We start from the raw sequence: 18521 nt of genomic DNA, 5'->3' as shown, positions 1-18521 counted from the left end.
AAAAAATCTAGGCCTTTGGATAAATTTTCATTTGTGTATCAACACAGCAAGAAGACAGGGCTGCTGGCTTCTCTGGCCTCCCGAAGGCCAGGAGTGATTAGACAAAGTCCATAACCAGCCAAGCCTTCTTTAAAGACTTAATCTCATTCTTCAAACAACTCCTGCCCATTTGCTCTCAGATGCTGCTCTAGCCCATCTTCAGCCAGGCTTTGGGTCTACTGGGAATCTTTAAATTATAAATGTGATTTTTTTTCCCTTTTATTTTTAAACCAGAAAAGCAAACAAAAAGTGACATCTAGTGGGCATCGGGTTAAAGCCTCCAGAGCAGCAGTTCTCAACCTTCCTAATGCTGCAACCCTTTAAAACGGCACCACACGTTTTTTGGTGGCCTCCAACCATAAAATTATTTCATTGCTACATAAAATTGCTAACCATAATTTTGCTACTGTTGTGAATCATAATGTAAATATCTGACATGCAGGATGTCTGATATGCAACCCCTGATGATGGGGTCATTCAACTCCCCACGGGATCACATCTCACAGGTTGAGAACCAACTCCTCTGGATGACTTTGACACATATTTAATTTTGCTTTTCAAATAGTCATTTATCTTCCTAAGATGGAAAAAACATTGGATAAAAGACTGATAAGAATGGCAAACTGTCAATTTTTTTCCTTACAGAAGACATTTTTCTTCTCATAGAACATGAACAAGAACTTTTGAAATAAAGCACTAGAGAAACTGAACAGTGCTATTGGACACTGGGGTTCATGACTGTAATCGACAGCCATGTAGTGAAGTGTGAAGACAATAGCTGGGTGTGAAGACAAGGTAGGTAGCCAGCCACAGACCTCAGTTGATACACCTTAAGAATATTAACAAATCTTTCTACTTCCATGAGTGCTCACCTCAAATGCAGGTAAGCATGCCAGCGCTCTACACTGGTGGATACCTTCGATGGTCCCCTAAGTGATAAGATGAAGAGTCGGTCGAGATTTTAATTAGGATTAGGACAGCTGAACATTGCTCCTTTCAGCAGTCCGCCCTTCAGAAGTGTCCTGGTGGGAGCACACACTAATGTCTATAGACGGGACTTGTGAACGGGAGAGAAAAGGAAATCAGTCACTAAAAATCTGAAAGATGGTGTTTAAACTTAGTGTTTTTCTTCCAAGAAAATGTTCAGCTGTAACCAAAATGACAGTTGTCTCCTTGCCCCAAGCCTTCAGGAATCTTCTTTTTTGATAACCAGCAAACTCACACAGGGCACAGGCTCTCCTGAAACTCCTTCCATCTCCTCTCCCCACCTTCCCACTTTGGGTTCTTATATCTACCACCCTTTGCCACCCTTGTCCCCGCCCCCCGCCCCCCTCCCCTCCACACACACACACACACTAGGTAGGAGAGAAAGGTTAGCAGGGAAAGGGGCCACAGAGCTTTTTAGACTACTTCCTGCTGATTAAGTTCCTAGGGGCAAGTCCAGTCTTCGTAGTTAGGATATCTCCAACCAGCAATCCAGCAAACAGCAATAGCAAAAACACAAATGGAACAGCAGGGAAACAGTCGCAGCAGCAGCAGCAGCAGCAGCAGCAGCAGCAGCAGCAGCAGCAGCAGCAGCTGCTGCTGCTGCTGCCTTGGGCCTTCTCAGAGCTCTCAAATTTATACCGGCTCAAGAGTCCCCGTAATTCCAAATGTAAATTATCTGCAGCAGACAAAAATCATACCCCACCTAGATAGAGCACAAATCATAGCAGCTGTGGACAATTTGAAGCGGGCCCATATGCCACACCTGGGATTAAAACAAAAACACTCACACAGCACACCTAGGCTTTTCAAGAAGCCAAACTTCTCACCATCCAGATTCCAAGTGCTCCATGCACCCAGGGCATTGTATGAACCGTCACCTGTCTTCCCCCACTTTGACCGGAATTTATTTTTTTCTTTTCATCCCCTTCCAAAGAACTACTGGTGAGGAAATACAGTGGTCAATTAGGCTGAACTGTGGGGACAGGGATAGGAAGCTACATCACTAATGGCTCAGCAAACAGGTTAAGATGTCACCCATGATGCTAGGAAGCCTGGGAGTTGTTTCAAAATATTTGAGGAAGGAAAGAGTTGCAAGTGGAAAATTAGGGTAACACAGGGGACACCATCACCCACAGCGCTGTCTGAGCCATGGGAGGACATGGGGACCCACTGACTACTTTCACTCATACTTGGAACTTCTGTAAAATTTTCAAAGATGCAAGTCTCTAGGCAATACCTGAGGCAGGAACTCTCTCACTGGCCTCTTCTCCCATCAGTCCCCTACTATGTGTGGGGTCTCCTCTCATATTTGAGGAGGCCCTTATATCTTCCTACATCCTCTTTCCAGGTTTGCCTAAGCAAGCCCCTGAGCTCTTGAACTCATGTAGCCCAGAAGAAACTAAAACAAAGGAACTGATTTCCACCCTCACCCTAGACAGTCCATCCAGGTGTCCAGAATAGCTCCTTTAGGTCAAAGTGATGCACATAGTTCAGCACGTGGCTCCTAACTCACTTTAAAGACCCCTCTCTATCCTAACTAAAACATTTAGTTCTGAACCTGGCTTTAGGATGAATGTCAGCTGATGACCATCCACTCAAATCTTTTCTCTCAAGGTAAATAGCTATAAGTTTTCAACCCCGTCAGAAATCCAGAATGACTGAGTTAACTGTAATTGTGGGAAGCACAAAGCATAGTTTCTAAAACTTAGCCAATTTATAGAGACCTCTGAACACCTGGACACTCGCTCTACTTCAAACCGTTGGAGCATCTGTTGGTGCTGGTTAGTCAACAAAAGGATGGACTGGGTATTAGGACTATCTTGTACCTCACGGGTACAAATTGGCATAATTATGCTCTAATTGTATTTTGAGAGAAAAGTTTCATTTTAACAGGAAGGGTGATGTGTAGGAGGAGCTAAGGTAGGAGGAGTACTGAGAGGATGAAAAGGAGTAAGAAGAGAAGAAGGAGAGGAGAAGCTAGGTGATGAAAGAGAGAAAGAGGGGGGAGACAGGGAGGCAGATGTTCTTGTATCTCCACCAGCCAAAGATAGTTGTTATATCTAGGTTGGGTAGTGGGTTACACCTCTGACTGAACAATACCAAACTTATAAAGCCTATGATTAACATTTTTTTTTAAAAGGTATAAATGCAAAAAGGAAAAGGGGGCATGGGATAGGGTTTTTTTAAGGGGGGGAATGGGGAAAGGGGATGGCATCTGAAGTGTAAATATCTAATAAATAAATTTTTAAAAAAAGACCTCTCTCTTCCTGTGTGTTCTCTAACTCAAGTGCCCAGGATTGAGTGTCAAGGAGTGGGCATGGATGACTGTATTAGGGCAAAGCAGTTGGAAAGATAAGCTCTACAGAAGTCTTGAAAAGAAGACAGCAAATGGATAACTATTTTTCCTCAACAAGATGTTCAAGAGATACCGTGCTGTACCCAAATAAAACTACCTTTAAAAAAAATCCACCTCCGGTTCTTCCATTGTTCACAGTTCACGCAGCTGTGGCTAACCTGGAAGGCTGAGGACTGTGAGTACACAGGCCTGCCCCAAGGCTAGTGACATGCAACCTCTCTGTTCCTTAGCTTCAACTGGCCCCAGCTCCTTTAAACAGCTTTGTCTACTTGGGGAAAGGATAGGGTCTTACTGAAGATCTGAAGCAAGATTCCAGCTACTGTTCAAATTCCCCAAAAGGTGTGCTTACCATTTTCTTACTGACTTTCCCCAGACTGATAGTTACCATTCCATCCCATGGAGGCTGGTAAGGTTACAGGAGAGAACTGGTTGGAGTGACTTGGGCACTGGGATCATTTAACTGAAAGAATTGAGGACTTTAACCTAACCTTCCAAAGCTTTGTCTTGTCAGACAGCTTCTTTGCTTTGGCTGTGTGTCTATCTACACACGCATGCACGAGTTTTACTTCTGAGATAATCCCAACCAACAGGCAGCTTTTCCACTAAAACATAATCACTACATGCTTCCCATGGGACAGGATGGTGTGGCATCCATCTTTTCCCCCAACACTATTAACCGACACCTCCCAGGAGCGGAGGGATTTTATTCCTATTTGCTTTTGCCCCCTCAAAATATACTTTTCCTGTCACTTGTCCTGATTTCACTTTTGTCAAAATACTACCCCTGGTAGTATTAGTATCGGTGGAATTTAGCCTGGTTTATTTGGACTTTGCCTTTGCAGTTTTCATAAACATAATTGTCTGCCTCTGTTGAGCAGACATCTCACTATGCAGCCCAGGTTGGCCTAACTTGGGATCTTCATGCCTCCATGTCCCAAGTGCTGAATCTCAGGTGTGCAACACCACACTCAGTCTTTAGACTTCTCTTCCGCCGAGAATAACTGCTGCCATTGGCCAGAGTCCGTTGCTGTGCGTGTTAGATCCGTCATCTCTACTTTTCCTAATATTATATCCGTCTTTATTTTTCAGAGACTCGGTGTATTGTCTCTTAGGTCACGAGGGTAGTATGCAGTAGTTTCCATTTGTATCATCTAATAAAAGAACAATTTGGGAGAATGCAATGGTAGCATCTACACACTAGAAACAAATGATGGTGCTTTTATTCAGTCTTGTTTTAGTAAGATGCCACACGGTGGCAGCATTTCGCCATGGTCAGTCAGATCTTCACAAAAGCTGAGGCCTCACTCCCAGAGATGAGCCACATTCTTTGATTTAAAAACTTGGGAGAACTTTTAAGTTTATTTTAGCAAGAACCTAACTTAACCTTGAATGTAAAGTTTCCCAACTCATTTTCTACATTTGGGTTTTCTTCAAAACTTACATATATTTTCTGCATTAAAAATACAGTAAAATATAATTTAAAAGATACACATAAACCAGATGTTGGTGGCCCATCCCTTTAACTCAAGCACTTTAGAGGCAGAGGCAGGTAGGCAGATCTTTGAGTCAGCCTGGTCTGCAGACCAAATTACAGGACAGCCAGGGCTATATACAGAGAAACACTGTCTGTCTCAAACAAAATACACACACACACACATTTGTGTGTATGTCTGTATTTACATGCATTCATGTGTTCAATGAAGTCTCAGCAGGAGTTAGATCGAGGCAGTAACCTCTATGCTACCTTCCCCAACCCCATAAACCCATTTTTAAATTAGGACCAAGATACAATCTTATTAAATTTTGTTTATAACCTTATATAGGTACTAGACTTATTCCATGAGACCTGCTAAATTTAAAAAAAAAAAAAAAAAAAAAAAAAAGATGTCCCCAATTTAACCATGTAGTTTCAAATAGACCCCTTTAAAACATACACTTCTAGAAGGAACCTCTAAAATTTTAAATTTATGCCTTTTCTGTTTTCTTTTCGATTAGAAAAATCAACAACAGAACACCTGTGTACACACAACCAGCCTCCATATGGGGGAAGTGCACATTTTACTTTCTGTTTGGAGAAGATAGCCACCCCAACCTCTTTCTTCTTAGGATGATAAAAAACAGTGCATTTTGCAGCTAAAATGATCAGGTCAATTACCTTGGGGCGGGGCGATTCCTTTACCACAGCAGAAAATGCCGGAAATGTCCAGCCACAGATTACAGCATTATCATTTGAAGGATGATCACATGCCTTGCATAGTTTTATCTCCAGACACTCCTAAATCTATTGCTAATATTAACATTGGTCTTTAAGATTTCTATTCACAGACAGTAGGACTGTGAGGGAAAGCAATCAGGGTAGCAGACAGACGTCCTATAAGGCCAAGAAACTGCTGGAACAGCCTCTGCAGGGAAGAGGCCCCTCCAGCATTGCACACAGTGAGGACCTAGAGGCAGAGCTGCCTACAGGCTATACAGCGTGCCCTAGGTTCACGGCTTTAATGAGCAGTCACCATGCTGAGTGGGTGGGCTTTCAGCGGTACCTTTGAGTCATTTCTGTTCCCGTTTGTAGCCCCTCCCCAACAGATGCCACACACTCACTGGTTGGCCACATTGTACATTTGTGGGTTCAAAATCTGGGGTAAGACCTTTCGAGTTCCAGTGTAAAATCATTATCTGCTAAAGGTTTCAACTTTATTGGATTAAAAAAAAAATTACAAATGATACAGCAATTAGAGCAAAACCAGTTCTTGGAGGGCGATACTTTAAATAATACAACAACAAAAAAATCTGATTGTACCCTTGGTTTTAGTAAGTCTGTACATCAGTGCCATCCTCATGATGTAGACTTACAGGGGACCATCAACCACAGTAGTTCCAATGTGACAGGTCTCCTTTCCTGCATCCTAGAACACGAAATGCTTCCAAAGTTAAAGCTCCTGTTTACAGTGTTGAAACAGCAAAATACTTCAAGCAAAGCTTTAATTCTTTCCTGTGGAGCCGAAGCCTCCTGAGCCTCTCTCAGTGTCATCCAGTGTCTGAAAGACAGTATGAGGAAGGGGAAGGAGTCAGTCAGAGCCTTTGCACACCTCATGGACCCATTCAGATGAAAAACATTCAAGTCTCAAAGTAAAAAACTAATCTTGCTTAAAGATTACCAGTCACTAACTACATAGCTACTAGCAGCACACTCTGAGCCATCCCTCCTCTCCAGTGCACACACCAGTGCATTCTCCACTCACTGCTTACAGTGCTCACCTGCACTTCCTCTAAGTCTGGGTAAGAAATCCGCTCACAAATGAGCTGCGCAATCCGATCACCTTTTTTCACTTCAAAGAAAAAGCACAACACAGATTACCACCGATGTGTACTGATCTATTTTCTGTAACCTGTCTTGTTCAGTGAGAACCAGTCAGTTTTACTAACACAGGAAGCTCAAAATTTTCTATGAACATATTTAACTCACCTTCAAACTTCTCTTTTCCAAAATTAAACAGCACAACACCAACATTTCCTCTATAATCTTCGTCTATGACACCAGCTGGAGGAGAGAGTTGATGTTAGCTTTATTCAAGCTGTCAAGAGCATCAGGAGTCGGTCTTCAGTGATCGCAAAACCACTTTGCCAAAGATTTTCTGAGATTACAACTGACAAAGTCATACTTTGGTCCTACAGAATCTGAAAACAATTTTTACTAAAATATAAGAATTTTAAAAATGTGTTCCCGATTTTCCAATCTGAATGCCTATCAAGTGATGAACACTTCCTACTGCAAGCTGAGCACAGCACAGTACCATCTCCATCCTCCCAGATGACTATCCAGGCCATGCACTGGAGACTAGGACCTCCAGTCTTCTCTGGTAACAGCTCCACTGATATTCTGACTGAATTGTAAAGAACCGAGACTCCAGAGCCCGGTAGTCTGCAGTGGGAGGTCAGGGGCACATGCCCTGCAGTGTCTTACAGCGATCAGAACTGCTGTTTATACACCTTTCATTTCCAACCCTATCCTTTTTAAACCACAATGGCTCAGTAAACACGGCTGGTAAGCTTTAATGAGTTCCATTTGGAATTTCTGTTGTGGCGACAGCATCATGTGTGGAGGTCAGAAGACAACCGTTGAGTCAGGGCTCTCCTTCCATCTCGTGGGTCTGAACTCAAGCCATTAGGCTCGGCCGCAGGCACCTTTACCCAGCGAGCCATCTTGCTGGCCCAAGATTATTTTTAAATGTCCAATTAGTACCTGTTTGGTATTATAAAGTAAAATAGATCTTTACAGGAGACTTGCCGTGGCCCAGAAGATGCATGCCCCAGACTTGCCCTCAGCTGTCCTGGAGTCAGGAACTTGATGTGTTTACAGAAGCACAGATAATGTGGCGAACAGCCCTCCGTTTCTGTTTTTAACATGGAGATCTAATTCACATGTCAAAGGCAGTTCATTCTGTCTAGACTGAGGATCTATTTTTTTTCTAAGTAGAACAGCAACAAACCTTTCACCAATCCAAATATTATATAAGGTTTCCTTTCTACCAGTTTATTAGTTTAGCCCTTAATACTTAGGAAAAGAACTGACGTGAAGATTGGGCCAGCTGTTTTCATACTCTTTGGAGAGAGGTTGACTGCAGGGTGATGTAGCTTGCACTTAACAAGGAACCTCCTTAGTATAGAGCATGTTGTCCCACGTTGGAATGAATGACCACAGAAGGCTGAAAATTTTCCACTGTGGAAGACCTTTGAGGTCCAGCCCAATAGGCCTATCTATCACAAGTGAATCTGTGAAAGATAACCCGGACTGACTTTCAAATTCTTTTGGTTACTCAAACAGTATTATCACGCACAAGGTAAAAGCCAATATTATAGTAACAAAGTTTGTAATTACTTTAATTCTTCCACCCCAAAGTGCAGAAGAGTTTTAACCCAGTGATATAGCGGCTCTGTCAAGGGATCACATCCAAAGACCTTTTATTTCTATATAATCCAGTTGGAATACAGACACACCCTTAGTACACACCTTTAATCCCTAACAGGTTAGTTTGTAGAAGGAAGCAACCATGTTTGAAAGTGGCATCTAACTGAGGAGCAGACAAAGTGACTAATCAGAAAAAGATCTGACAGAATGGGTCAGAGTAGGATATACCCCAACTCACATAAGAACAGCACAGGAAAGAGAGGCTACTTAAGGGAGTGGGTGGGAAGTAGTATGGCATGTTTCTACAGCAGTTTTACCAAGATAGTTGGAGAGAGACAGACTGCAGAGAGAACAAGCTAAACACAGATGAAGACAGCATGAGCCAGAGAACAAAGAGCCAGAAGATTAGAACAGATTGCACAAGTTAGGATGAGGCTGCTAAGCAGAGCAATTCAGTCAGAAGTCAAGAGAAGCCAGATTGAATTAGTCAATTTGGCAGATTAGATTGTACAGAGGAGCCGGGCGGTGGTGGCGCACGCCTTTAATCCCTGCACTTGGGAGGCAGAGGCAGGCCAGCCTGGTCTACAGAGTGAGTTCCAGGACAGCCAGGGCTACACAGAGAAACCCTGTCTCGGGGGAAAAAAAAAAAAAAAAGATTGTACAGAGGATAGACCTTCCAAGCTAAGGTCTAGGGATAGTTAGAACAGAGAAAGAAACATTCTGAGCTCAGTTCAAGCAATGTATTATTATTATTATAGCTTGGGTATGACGTTCATCCTATCATCTGAGGAAATAAAAGTGACATTTATACCAAAGAAGCAGCTATTCTTTGAAATAGCATAAATTTTAGTCATTCCTTTTAGATACACATGTGGAAAGGAAATGCCAATATTTTTACATGACTATTATCTTACATAACACCAGTCATGTTGCTTTCATGGTTTTTTTTTGCTGATATATATGGAACAGCCCTCAATGTATATCCCTGTACATTAGTGCTAACTCATGTAAGTTACAAAAACTTCCCTGGGTCAAAGGATGGAGACATGTACATGAGACTACTGCTAGATCACCCCCAAAAGCTGTGAGCACAGCCATTTCTACTTCCAGCAGCAATATCTGAGAGTCCATTTGTGCTAGGACAGATGGCAGCAGTCTAACTGCAGGCTACTAAATAAAAAGAGACATTCCACGACCCTATCTCCCATTTCCCCGTGGATGGACATTTTCCTTTCTATATGAATAATAGACACTTGCATGTCCGTACATGTTTCTACATTTTGCCTATGGTTTTTTAATGTGGTTTTTTTCATGAGCTGTAGATATAGTAATTTTATATCATTCATTCATACACACACACACACACACACACACACACACACACACACACCCCTTTACTGTGTATCTGCAAGTTTCTTGTTGAGAGTATTCATTAGGTGTCTTGAATTCTATAGAACCAGGTCATTTTATATGCTTGGAACATGAATATGTGAAAATCTTTGACTAGCAAGCAAATAAATAATCAAAACAATGTTGGCTGTGGTGGCAAAGGCCTACAGTTCCAACTACCTGGAGGCTGACACAGGATGACATTCAAGGCCCACTGGTAACTTTGTGAGGTTTTGTCTCATGAAGATGTGAAGACGGACTAGAGGCATGGCCGGCAGTTAGGAGCTCTGGCTGTTCTTACAGAGGACTTGAGTTCAGTTCCCAGCACCTATAAGACAACTACAAGTGAAGAGAGGACTAGGAAAAAACGGAGTCAGAACACTTGCCCCAAGTGTGTGAGGTGTGAGTTCTTGGGTTCAATCCTAGTGCTACCATTACAAAGAGGCAAGCAAACCAAAAAGGCAGAAGACCGATCTTTTCTCTGCATTCTCTTATGAGCCCTGCGTATAATCTCTGCGTCCTCACATCTCTTCACGAGAATGCAGAGTATCTTGGAAAGTTATCAGTGGAAAAACCAGGCATCGGAACTGGCAGTGGTTAACCGACTTCAGGCAAGGTTTTCTGTGTCAAGACTTTGGCACGTCACTGTTGGAAACTTCTTTGGTAAAAAAGCTCCATACCTTCCAGATGTGAATTCAGAACACAATCTTGCACAGTCAACTTTTCCTTTTGACCCTTATTCACATCTCCCTCCAGTTGCCAACTATGATAAACTTGTACCTAAGAGAAATTGTTTAGATATTCTGCATCCAAGAACATACCACAATGTGATTTTATGAATAAACTCATACCAAGCAACAGGCAAACTAACTTTCCAACTATACGATTTTCCCCCAGACAGTTGTTTTAAGCAGAGTAAAATTTAGAAACAAAATTGGAGGGGAAAAAGAAGTTTCCACATAAAAAAATCTGCTATGTCCTTAGGAGACAGATCTGTTAACTTGAATTCCTGTGTGCCAAATATTGTTGGATGCTTCAGACACATTACTTAGCTCCCTACCCGTCAGAGGTAGGTATGCTAATTCCTACTATGTAGACGAGGATTATCCTCTTAAAAACCCTTGGCTGTCTGGAGAGATGGCTCCCAGGTTAAGAGCACTGACTGCTCTTCCAGAGGTACTGAGTTCAATCCCCAGCAACCACATGGTGACTCACAACCATAGGTACTGTGATCAGATAACATCTTCTAGTGTGTCTGAAGACAGCTACAGTGTACTCGAATATATAAATAAGTCCTAAAAAAAAAAACCTTCAAAATTTCATTAAAATATATATAAAATCTTTTATAACTTTAAAATAAATATATATATGAACACTGTAGCTGTCTTCGGACATACCAGAAGAGGGCTTCAGATCCTATTACAGATGGTTGTGAGCCACCGTGTTGTTGCTGGGAATTGAACTCAGGACATCTGGAAGAGCAATCAGTGCTCTTAACTGCTGAGCCATCTCTCCAGCCCTATCTTTTATAACTTTAAGTTAGGTAGTTTATCCCAAGTGACCATATTTGAGTTGGTAAAAGTTGTTTTTTTTTAACTTTTATTTTATGTTCTGCCTGCATAGATGTCTGCTTACCACATGCATTCAGTGCATGAGGTCAGAAGAGGGCACTGTACACTCCAGCACTGGAGTCACAGGCAGCTGAGTTTCCACGTGGCTGCTGTGAACTGAACCAGGTCACCTGGAAGAGCAGCCAGTGCTGAATCATCTCTGGCCTATAAAAGTATTTTTTGAAAATTAAATGTAACTCACTATGCCCTGAGAATTCTCAACCTAAGAGAGAACATAAATACCAACCCTGAGGCTACATAGATCAGAAGTTATTTTGGGTATCTGCCTACCCCACAGCACCACCTAGTGATGCCATGGGAGATACCAGTACTTTCCAAAACAGCAGGCCAATGCGTAAGGTCTGGGCAGCTTCATCAGGTACTTAACTAACCCCTACACTGGCACAGGACAGTAAGCCCATCGGTGGCTTTTAATCCCGCTGGTGATAACAGTGCTGTTAGAAACACATTTCTAAGCCAGTTTTCTCATCTTAAAAAACAACACCTTTTGGCATGGGTCTGTAAAAAATGGCTGCAAGAGAATCTAGCATACCCTTAGGTGAGGGCTAAGGTGTCCTAACCCATGGTTGGAGACCAAGGTCAAGACAGTAAGGACCACCCCAGTAAGAGATCAGAAACAAATAAGCCTATCCTTTGTAGGGCCTGGTGTTTGGTTTCTGACCTCTGTGGTAAGGGACTGAAGTGCTTATTTTACACATCAAAGCAGACCTGGCCTCCAGGTTCTCCCAGCATCCCTTAGTCCCTACCTGGCATACCCTGCCCCTACAGCCTCCTGTGTGTGTGTGTGTGTGCGCTCGTGTGTGCGTGTTTATATATTTTCATATTCCAGACATTTTAGTCTCTCTCCCCTTTCTCCCTTTTGCTTCTCCTTCACCCACCTCCAAGGCAACTGCCCTGGCCTCAGTCCTCCGGGCAAGTGAACTTGCCCAAGAGCAACTTCCCAATAAACCCGCCTTTAATATAATCTAATCTGGCTTGAACTGGCTCATTTTACTAATGGTGGAGAGAAAAAAATCTACCAGCTACAAAACTGACTCAGTGATGAAAAGCACTTGCTGGTCTTGCAGAGGAGCCCTAGGTTAACTTTAACAGCATGCACACAACAACTCACAACCTTCTGTAACTCAGTACAGGGGGCGATGCCCTATTCTGGCCTCCAGGAGAACCAGGCATACACACAGTGTGTGTATACACAGGCAAAAGGCTGGCATACAGGAAAGAATCAGGAAAGTGAATATTCTTTACATATAAAGGTATGGTTAGAAACCCTGTAGCAAAATGGCTACTAGACAACACAGTCACAAAGGCAACATGGAAACAGGTGTCTCTGAAGATAGTTTTGGTAAATGCAGGAAAGCATCATGGGGCAAAGTATCTTGTTACATTTTGCAAAACAAGTGGCCTTTCCTTCTCTCAGAGCTAAGAAACTCTTACAAACTGGATCTGCCCTTTCCAGAACCTTTTGATTATTAGTTTAGCAAACTATAACCCAATAACCACACAGAAGGTTTTCCTAGTTTAAGAATTAATCTTGTATTAAAGTACAGATTAGCAAGACAGCAAGGTAAAAACCCCTCATCACACTGTGCCTGTTATTAGTAAATAATATGCATTTCACATACGATCATTAAATATTAGACACTAAACAATATTATTGCCTATTCAGCCTTACAAATTTCCAGTGGCAAGGATACTACTAAATTTCATAGAATAAAGAAATGTTACCTCCTACATCTATGAAGTGCTTTACAGTCAAGCCAGAGCGTGGAGCTAAAAACAAAGTCAGAAAAAAATGGTTATTTTAAATGGTAAGGGGAAACAATACACCGTTTTTGACATAATTTAAATACCATGGTCTCCTCTAATGTTCATACAGTCATCTTAATTTCAACAAATCATTCTTACAGAGGACATTCATCATACTATACCACTAAAGTTGGAGAGGCTAGTTTAGAAAATTCAAAGCAAACTCAAAGCCCGACCACTGACTGGTAGTATTACAGATGCTAACTATGGATTGCTGGAATGAACTGGAAAGAAAGCACACATAGTCGTCTAGTGTCTAAAACATTTGTACTTATTATGACTGCGTATGTGTATGATGTGTGTGCAGGTTAGAAGGCAACTCTGTGAACTCAGGTCTCTCCTACAGGTGGGTCCCTGGGACAGAACTTGAGTCAAGTGCTTTCCTCACTGAGCCATCTTTCTGGCCCAACTTGTGGGTCAAGACTGGAGAGCTGAATATGCAGAGCCTAGATGGGAAGAAGGAATCAGGCTAACCAAACAGCAGAGCTTAGCCAAGAACCTAGGACTTTATTATTCAGGTTAGGAGACCTGTATGTATGAAACACGAGTAATGACCAAAGCCCTCACACTGGTGAGCTAAAATATCTACAGCTATGCACCAAAAATCAAGTTCTCTTCTACATTTTTAATTCTAAAAATGGTAAGCATTTTATGGCTTTAACTTGCTGGCCTGGCTAACTGGTCCACTTCAATAATCCTAGTATCTAAAACCATCTAAAACCATGCTTCAGAATAAACTATAGCAGGTGCCATGTCAGTAACGCAGTAACTGCTACCTCTTCTTGAGAGGTTAACCTCTTTCAAACTCTTTGCTGTTCTAGCCTGGGAATTTAGAAGTGTGATGCTAGAGACCAGGAAAATCCACTTTGTTTTTTTTGGGGGGGCCAAAGTACTAGAGGTTCTACAGATGCACAAGACAGTGTTAGTCATGCTCTCTTATCCAAGGAAGACACTTGGTTTTTTTCCCCTCCTATTTACTTACTTTGAAGTTACAAAAAGCATTCATATTTTGACATGTTTTGAATTCACAAGCGACTTGCCCTAGAAAAATCCAAACCCAGGAACTCACAGCCCACTCTTCCTCAGAAGTAACTGATAAAGGTTTTTCTCTCGAGTGGAGTGCCCCTCACTCTAACCTCTAGGAGGCAGAGCAAGACAAGGCTCAATGGATTGAGACAATCTGGCAGTTTCTCCCCTACAATATAAAGTGCTAAGACCCATCATTCTAAGACCCCATTTTCTTACATAAATACAGTTATCTACAAAGAATGTGACCTCATATGTAGACTGGAAAAGCCAACTAAACAGCATCTGAACTTCGCACTTTTCTGTGAAGTTATAAGATCCAGCAACTGGGTCAATATGATCATCCTATGAGCTCAAGAACATATTTGAAATAAAAAGCAAAAAAGTAAAAGCAGACATGTGAATTCACGTTTTTTTTTTTTTTTTTTTTAAATGGGTGTAAGCATATCTCTTCACTCTGTGGCCACACAACACTAAGATGACAGACGTTATCATAAAAGACAGGCATGAGGAATAGTTACCTGTTTAAGCCACTTACCTACTCTTCCATAGCACCCAGAAGGAACAGCTATCTGAATGTCCGTCTTCACAATGGCTTTCTCCATGGGTGATATTGTATAATCATAGGCACTAAAAGACAAGTATTTTAAACTGTTTAAACATTTTTCTTATGATAATGCATATAAAATGCATATTATTACTTTTCATATTAACTTAGATCCTGTAAACAATCTTATGACAGATTCCTAACTCACCTGAAAGTTTACATACAAGGTAGTAGGCATTTTCCTTTATCTTTAGATGGCTTCAGACCCTTAATCCTAGCACCCAGGCAGAGAGAGCTCTGTGACCTCCAGGCCAGGCAGAGCGAGAAGACAAAACTGTCTGTGGGAGTGGGGAACTGGGAGATATCAACATTGTCTCTGCTATGTGTTCTGTGGTTTTGACTCTGATGGTGATGGCTGGTGAATTAGCATGAGGAGCAGAAAGGCAGACTATTCACTAACTTTATGGAAAAATATGAAAAGCCAACGAAAGAGCAAACCGCTAACACTCACTAGGCCCTCACTCCATGCCACACTTCCAACCTGTTAACGCATATGAACCTATTTTACTTTTGTAACGATTTTCTTGATGAGGGTGAACCTGCAGAATGTTAAAACACAGGGGTGAGGCAGCATTCCTTCTGCCTCCCTGGCTATGATTGTGAACTTCAGTGGCTGAGAGAGGTGGTCCCCCAGAGCAGCTCTTGAGGATGGACACTGATCACAACCGAATGTCCATCTGCCAAATACTGCTGTAGTCTTTATTACTGCAGCTTCCTTCCCGATTTAAAAAAAAAAAAAAAACAAAAAAAACTTCAGAGACTTTACAATGAGCAGCGCTGGAAGCTGGTCTAACATCTGGTGTCAGTGTCCGGGTAGCTCCATTTCCGTCACACGGAGCCATTCCCAATACACAGAAACCGCCAGCTTATGTAGATAGCCAAAGTATCTAAAATCTCTCCAAGACTGGGCATGCTAGATGCATACATTCGGGTTATCAGGCTTGGTGCCCAAGGCAAGTGCTTTTTACTTTACGCTGAGCCACCTCACTAGCTAGCCATAGACCCCTTCCTTAAGTTCCCAGTCCTTGGACAGGATGAAAGAGGTAAACAGCTTCCATACATCCTTTATCTTGACTCTTAACGTGCGCACCGCAATGGTCACCCTTCAGTCAAGAGTAAGCCTTGCTCATTCGGACCTTCCACTTGGAAAGGGTGGGGAGCACGCGGCGCAGTAACGCATGGGAAATGTCATAACCCTTTACTTTCCGCTCGTCCAGACCCCTACTGAATTTGCTCAAAATGAACTCTTCGAGTGTCTGCGCGAACGCGGCGGAGCCACGACTGCACCAAGGCTCCGTTGTTTGCATTGCGGCTCTCACCTGTACAGGTCGTAGCCTGCAGCGCGCGTGGACCCGCGGGTGGGCGCCGTGGCGTGCTCTGAGAGCCGCACGAAACGCAGAGAAGTGCCATCCTCCGCTCGAGCCCTCTTGGGGACAGAGACGGTCGCAGCGTCTTCCGAGCAGGGCATGGCGGCGGGCGGGGAAAAGCAGAAAAGAGGGTGTGAGCGGGCCCGCCGAAAATCTCCCGCCTGGACGAGCCCACCGCGCAGGACGGGGGCGCGGCCTTCCGCAAAGCGCTCAAGCGCGGCTTAGAGGAGGCACGGACCGCGGCAGCCTCCCCTCCTCGGGGCTCCAATGGACTCGCTCCCGCGCTCCGGCCCAGGCCCAGGCTCACCGTTACCTGCTCAGCCCCAGGCTCCCTACGAGCGCGCTCCCGCTCCAAACTCCCCCACCAACGCGCGCTCTCGAACTGCCCTAATCCTTCCCTGCCGGTGCTCGCTCCCGTCCCAGCCCCCCCTCACCAGCGCGCGCTCCAGGCCCAGACCGCGCGCTCCAGGCCAGGGCTCTTCGGCTTCCTTGGCTGCTTCGGCTCTGCGCGGACGCGAGCGCGCCCGAGCGGAGCAGAGCGGGCTGCAGGCGGCCGTTCAGCAGCAGGCACCGGAGAGGCATGGCGCTGGAGGCCCTGCAGGCCCTGAGGCCGCTGCCCCGCCCCGCGCTCCGCCTTGCCGACCTCCTGCGTGCCTTTCCTGGCCCTGACGTTCTGAAGCGCAAGCTGGAGACATTTTGCTTTCCTCCAAGGGACCTGCCGGGCATTTTAAAATCCTTTGACCTCAGCCAAAGCGAGAAGGAGCCTCCCGTGGCTGGGATTCAAACATTGTTTGATTTCTCAGGGAGGATAATTAAAGAACTTTCTGGAGTCTCTGGTTTTATCTGGACTATACCACAAACACGGGGAGCTCAAGTTGTGGTGCACTTTGATTTTCAAAATAAATGGAAGGCCCAAGGGACTTTTATAGAAATGCCAACTAAACATACTGGGACGACTGGTTCCCCTGGTGGGTGTGCAATACACTACACTTCTTGAAGATCTTTTAAAGAATCTGGCCGGGCGGTGGTGGCGCACGCCTTTAATCCCAGCACTTGGGAGGCAGAGGCAGGCGGATTTCTGAGTTCGAGGCCAGCCTGTCTACAGAGTGAGTTCCAGGACAGCCAGAGCTACACAGAGAAACCCTAACTCGAAAAAACCAAAAAAAAAAAAAAAAAAAAAAAAAAAAAAAAATCGGTTATTGTGCAGTCTCATGATGTGTCTGTGTGGTCCCGCAGATCATGCCAATGCCAGGTCACCTTCTCCATCCTCCTTCCCTGGGTTTAGGGGTAGACCTCTGGTGACCAGGCTTGAGCAACAAGCTTATTTTCCCACTAAGCCTTCTTCCTGGCTTCCAGGCTTTAAAGTTTACCTATATGCCCAGAACGTCCTAAATTTCTAACAACATGATCAGACCTCTGGCTTTTTCCTGCCTTGAGCTATTATCCCGCTGCCCTTTGGTCAGTGTCTTTCTAACAATTTCTAAACCTTGCTTTGGCTTCAGCAAAACTCAATTTGTCTCTAAAAGGCCATTCTGGAAAATCTTAACTGAAGTGGCTGTCCTGCCTCCACTCTGTTTTCTCTCAGAATATTTTTCTGTTTACATTTCTTCTTATTACAGTCTGCACATGCATGTATTTTCTTGCTCAATGTTTACTTGTTGGTTAGATTCAAAGTCCATGAGGTAAAGGCTCTATATGCCTTGATCCAGTCTTTGTATTCCTGGGGTCTAAAGCCCACTCAACTAGCTCGCGCTCTCCGCTCTCCCCTCTCCCCCCCTCCCCTCCCCCTCCCCCTTTCCTCCCCTCCCCCTCCTTCTCCCCCTCCCCCTCTCTGAGACAGCTGACTCAGGATCAGGATGTAGCCCTCAGCTACTGCTTCATTACCATGCCTGCCTGCTCCTTTACCATGATAATGGACTAACCCTCTGAAACTATAAGAAAGCCCCCAGTTAAATGCTTTCTTTATAAATAGAGTTGCGTTGGTCATGGTGTCTCTTCACAGCAATAGAACACTAAGACAGTGATTTCATTGTTTAGTAAGTAGGATCCCTATGTATTATTTCTTCTCAGAAATCTTAGTATTTGTGTTCAATCCTTTAAAACAAAATTATTGTTGGGCCTGGAGAGATGGTTCAGCTGTTAAGAGCACTTGGTATTCCTGTATCAGACCCAGTTTGGTTAGCAATCCCCACATTAGTGATTCACAACTGCCTGTGACTCCAGCTCCAGGGGACCCAGCTGTGCTTTCTGGCTTTGGAGGGCACCTGTACATATGTGGTGCACAAAGAATCAGGTCCACATAAAGATACATTGTAGAGTGAAAAATTATAAAGGTCATTTTACGAAATATGTGTAGATTTTTCACAGAACTCGGAACTGAAAATAAGATTTCAGGCCTTCACATTCC

The 18521-nt window shown here is 43.7% G+C and overlaps 1 protein-coding gene across 2 annotated transcripts; it reads right to left on the bottom strand.

Moving 5' to 3' along the window:
- Positions 1–6043: 6043 nt before the first annotated feature.
- Dut (deoxyuridine triphosphatase) lies at positions 6044–17000 on the bottom strand. 2 transcript variants are annotated; one of them, XM_034496921.2, is made up of 7 exons: positions 16549–16887; positions 16067–16199; positions 14679–14770; positions 13034–13078; positions 6846–6920; positions 6638–6708; positions 6044–6417 (listed from the first exon to the last, which is right to left on the bottom strand). In XM_034496921.2, exons 1-7 carry the CDS (start codon positions 16838–16840, stop codon positions 6361–6363), a joined length of 765 nt encoding a protein of 254 aa, XP_034352812.2. In that variant the 5' UTR covers positions 16841–16887; the 3' UTR covers positions 6044–6360. The 2 variants fall into 2 exon arrangements, with proteins under 2 accessions (XP_034352812.2, XP_076785787.1); XM_076929672.1 differs by lacking the exon at positions 6638–6708 and having other exon boundaries at positions 16549–17000.
- Positions 17001–18521: the final 1521 nt, after the last annotated feature.

Source organism: Arvicanthis niloticus, chromosome 2 (assembly GCF_011762505.2).
Source record: "Arvicanthis niloticus isolate mArvNil1 chromosome 2, mArvNil1.pat.X, whole genome shotgun sequence".
NCBI lineage: Eukaryota > Metazoa > Chordata > Mammalia > Rodentia > Muridae > Arvicanthis > Arvicanthis niloticus.
This window is presented reverse-complemented; position numbering and strand designations above follow the sequence as displayed.

What these genes read in the sequence shown, in the direction of transcription:
- Dut (XM_034496921.2), bottom strand. Translation starts at nt 16,840, where the DNA reads ATGCCCGGCAGGTCCCTTGGAGGAAAGCAAAATGTCTCCAGCTTGCGC. An exon ending in TGGGCCTGGAGCGCGCGCTG is followed by an intron (nt 16,200 to 16,548) that starts GTGAGGGGGGGC and finishes CCTGCTCGGAAG; the next exon opens with ACGCTGCGACCGTCTCTGTC. An exon ending in GCAGGCTACGACCTGTACAG is followed by an intron (nt 14,771 to 16,066) that starts GTGAGAGCCGCA and finishes CTTGTCTTTTAG; the next exon opens with TGCCTATGATTATACAATAT.